Below are 4,324 nucleotides of genomic sequence, written 5' to 3' on the forward strand. Positions count from 1 at the left end.
TGTACTTCTTCTAAGCCCCATCATCTACCTTAAGATTAAGTTTTGGGTACACACTTTTATGAATTATATAATTCTTGTCGTTTGAATAGAGTGTGGTTTCGTCATTGCTCACGTAATCATTTAGGCCCAGCTAATTGTTGCTCAGTATTTTTTTTTTGTAATTCAAGTGGTCGTCTTTTTGTCGGTCTAAAATTGACCACTAGCGGCCGAAGTGGCTCGCGCAAGTTCATGAACCAAGATAAGATTGAGCTATTTAGAGTGGAGTTTTGGTTCTGAACTCACATGCCCCCAACGGAATAAGAAATTTGAAAATAATTGCAATACAATTAAATAAACTGAATTTTCTAGAAACAAAAAATGTTCAAGTGTGACCTAACTACGCGCAATTTCTTCGTGAAAAAAAGTGCATAGATCACCATGAACGTCATTTCGTCATTTATGAATTTTTGCACGCATGTAGATCACTCAAGCATGATTGTTTTTAAATAAGATAATAGTTTTTTTTTACTATTTTTTGGTCTACACAGAGCTTTTTACTATTTTCTAAAAATGTAGCTGAACTGAATTTGGACTACTCATGGGCCTTTTAAGCATATATATTTTAAATCACTTGGTGCTATGAGGTGCTAGAGCTCGCTCATTTGCAGCCACACTTGCTAAGATTCAACTTTTTTTTGGAAAATAAGATCTTTTTTGGTGGCCTTGAGTTGTACACTTGTACTATACTACTTACGTTGTACTGACATGCATGTTCGACTGGTCCGGCGTCCTACCGCTCCGTGCCGGCCACACGCCCGTAGCTCGTTTATAAATAACCGCGTCTCCTTCCCTCGGTGACCAACAGCGCGGCGCGGCCAAGAAATAGCAAAGAGAAAGTGCGAGACACGAAGAGAGAACACAATGTGCGGCGGCGCCATCCTCGCGGAGCTGATCCCGCCGACGACGCGTGGTGTGTCCAAGCTTCCGGCCACGGGCCGTGCGTGGCCGGCGAGCTCCGAGTCCAAGAAGGGCGTCAATCACAAGCACGCCGAGGTCGACGACTTCGAGGCCGCCTTCGAGAACTTCGAGGACGACTTCGACCTCCTGGCAGAGGAGGAGAATGACGACGCCCATGTCGTTTTCGCGTCCAAGCCTGCATTCTCTCCTGGTAACTCTCGTCGTTTGATTGATCCGGTATGGAATCATGAACCATATACCAATATTGTTCATGCGCAAGCAAATCTCGCTGGTCGTTACGATCGTCTTAAGTTTTGACTTAGAACTTCTCACGGATCGGTTGATTTCTCTGTAGCCTTCGATGATGGTCGCGCGGCACGGTCGGCAAGCAAGAAGAAGCGCGTCCGCCGCCTCCACGGCATCCGGCAGCGGCCATGGGGCAAGTGGGCGGCGGAGATCCGCGACCCGTACAAGGGCACCCGCGTCTGGCTCGGCACGTTCGACACGGCCGAGGATGCAGCCCGGGCCTACGACGTCGCCGCCCGCCGCCTCCGCGGCAGCAAGGCCAAGGTCAACTTCCCCGACGCTGCCGGTGCGCGCTCGCGCCGTGCAGCAGCCAACCGCAGAACCGTGCCGAAATCGCAATGCCCTCGGGCGCAGACGATGGCGTACACTGCTACGGAAGCAACATATGCACAGCAGAAGCAGGGCGCGGTGGCCGTGAAGCCCGAGCTGATGGCGTCTTTCGACATGGATGCTTTCTTCGAACTGACGGCCGCCGTCGCCGTGCTCCCGCCGGTCAAGGTGAGCTCCGCGAAGAAGCCGATGGTAGACCAGGACTCGTCGGTGGCGAGCAGCGGCGCCGCCGCGCTGGCGTTCGCGGACGAGCTGGGGTTCGATCCGTTCATGCTGTTCCAGCTACCTTGCTCGGACACGTACGAATCCATCGACAGCTTCTTCGCCGGCGAGGCTAACATCCAGGATGCCATCGGCGTGAACAACGGCATGGACGGCGTCAGCCTCTGGAGCTTTGACGACTTCCCCATGGACGGGGCCCTTTTCTGACGTTGTTCGTGTTATGCACTCGATCACTTGTAAGAATATATTCTGCGCTTCTACAGCTGGAGTTTATTCGTCAGACTGTGTATCTTGTACCGATGGCCGGCTGATCAAACTGTATTGTACTGTGTCCTGATTTGTGCTACCCTTTCATACTGTTGATCAATAGTCCTACCAAGTGATCATGTCGGTGATGGCGTCTATTAGTGCGTTTGTGCTTGTTAATACGGAGTACCAAATAAGTTTGTGATGTTGTGTAACCTACTCATCCTATCATTTTGAGTTGGATTATACATGTATGTTTGTAAGTTTCTGAATTCGGTTAAGCTGTAGAATTCCACAGTTGGAGTCTGCCCGACAGTCTGTGTATCTGTACTGACGGCTGGCTGACTGTACTGTACTGAGTCATGCTTTGTGCTAGTCTTTCATACTGTTGGTCAATAGTCCTGCCAAGTGATCATGTCGCCGATGCCGTCTATTATTGTGCTTGTGATTGTCATTGCCAAATAAATTTGTGATGTTGTGCTACCTAACTTATCGTGTTGAATTGGATTATGTAAGTTCCTCATTCGCTGGATCTTGTTAAACCATACGATTCTAGACGCATAACTTCTAAGTCGCTCCATTGGACAATCGCCAAAAGGATTCAGGATGAATAAATAAAAACTGTTATGTCTTTCCTGTTGAACCATACTTGAGAGCTATTGGTATCTTTACTATTAAGGTGAAATCTGCGAATGCCTGGTGATATCACACTTTAAACAATTTAAAAATAATGCAACCGAACGACCTTTCACAGCTATGTGCGCATGCTAGCTTAATTGGTTATCTGGATAGGATAAGTACCGATGAATAGATAAAGATGATCCCCCGCGTACTCCCTCTGATCCGAAAATGGAGGCGCGTATTTCCCAACTAGGTAAGCTGCCGCGAGATAAATCTACCCCTTGCTGCTGCAGAGCGCCCCTTCATTCTTTCTTTGTTTTTTTTTCTTCGTCTCCGACTGAACGCCCATCGAGCCCAGCGAGAGAGCCGCCTCCCTCTCAGCATGCATGAGCCATGCAACAACAAAAAATGGATTGGATAGCACCATCGTGAGTAATTTATGAGATGAATTTGTCAATTTTATGCAAGGCGTTCATCCATTGGAGAGGGCACAAGGCCACGGATAAAGATACAAGATTCTTTTGGTGTAGCGTGTGACCTGCAAGGGTAGATTCTTAGAGCATCTCCAGCCGCGTCCCCCAAAGCATCCCCCAAAGAGATTTGGGACGCGTCGGACAAAAAATGCTTTCCAGCCGTGTCCCCCAAAGCCCATTTTTGTCCGGCGCGGTCCGATACGGTGTCCGGCGCCCCGAGCCCGTCCCCGTCCCACAGGGGACGAACCGGGGACGCCGGACACAACGAAAAGCGAGGCGGGCTCCCACATGTCGGCGACTATTTGCATAAACCGTTGGTTCGCGCCTCTTTTCTCATTGCTCCTTCCTTCCCGCGCCTCCCACCCCACCGCCGCCGCTGGATTTCCCGGCCGTTTGGGCGTCTGATCTCTGCTGAGAGTCGGCACCGTTGTCGCGGCTGGGGCTCCCGCCGGTCGTGCCGCCGCCGCCGCGTCGCCAGCGCGTCCCAGAACGCGCCGTCAAATCCGCCCACCTCTGCGCACAGAAGGTGCTCGACGACTTGCCAGGTAGGCGCGATTGGCCGTTGTTTGTTGCGTCGTCTGCCTCGGCGCAATTTTAACCATTGATTTTGCTTTAGCCATGGACAGCGACGATGAGATGGTTGCCCTGCTGCTGGAGGACGAGCAAGCCTTCGACGACGACCTGCGGGAGCATTTGCTGATCATCACGTCCCTCCATGACATGCTTGACGCTGAGGCGGAGAAGAGGAAGAGGCCGCGCCGCGGAGGATCAAGGCCGGAAAGAAGGAAGTCGAAGCCCCGGCAGAGGATGGAGGGGCATGCCATGCTGCACAACGACTACTTCGCCGACGAGGCAACACATGCCGAGAATTTTCGGCGCCGGTACAGGATGAGCAAGGGGCTGTTCATGAATATCCTCCACGGCGTTCGAGAGTTCGACCCCTACTTCAAGCTCAAGCTCGACGCTGTAGACGTTGTCGGGTTCTCGTCGATTCAGAAGTGCACCACCGCCATGAGGATGCTTGCATACGGAGCACCTGCCGATACACAGGATGACTACCTTCGCATGAGTGAGTCTACTGCCATTGAGTGCATGTACAAGTTTTGTCGAGCTGTGGTGGGAAAGTTTGGCATTTGGTGTGCTTCAAGCACAATTTGCCATTGTCCGGTACCCTGCTCTAAGCTGGTCTC

The 4,324-nt window shown here is 51.3% G+C and overlaps 1 protein-coding gene across 1 annotated transcript; it reads left to right on the forward strand.

Annotated features, from left to right (window-relative positions):
- Window positions 1-825: 825 nt before the first annotated feature.
- Window positions 826-2,180, forward strand: LOC127296985 (ethylene-responsive transcription factor 1). The gene is made up of 2 exons (XM_051327231.2): window positions 826-1,147; window positions 1,292-2,180. The coding sequence occupies exons 1-2, from the start codon at window positions 901-903 to the stop codon at window positions 1,999-2,001; spliced, it is 957 nt and encodes a 318-aa protein (XP_051183191.1). The 5' UTR covers window positions 826-900; the 3' UTR covers window positions 2,002-2,180.
- The last annotated feature ends 2,144 nt before the right edge of the window (window positions 2,181-4,324 follow it).

The sequence above is a fragment of the Lolium perenne genome, chromosome 4, assembly GCF_019359855.2.
Source record: "Lolium perenne isolate Kyuss_39 chromosome 4, Kyuss_2.0, whole genome shotgun sequence".
Classification (NCBI taxonomy): Eukaryota; Viridiplantae; Streptophyta; class Magnoliopsida; order Poales; family Poaceae; genus Lolium; species Lolium perenne.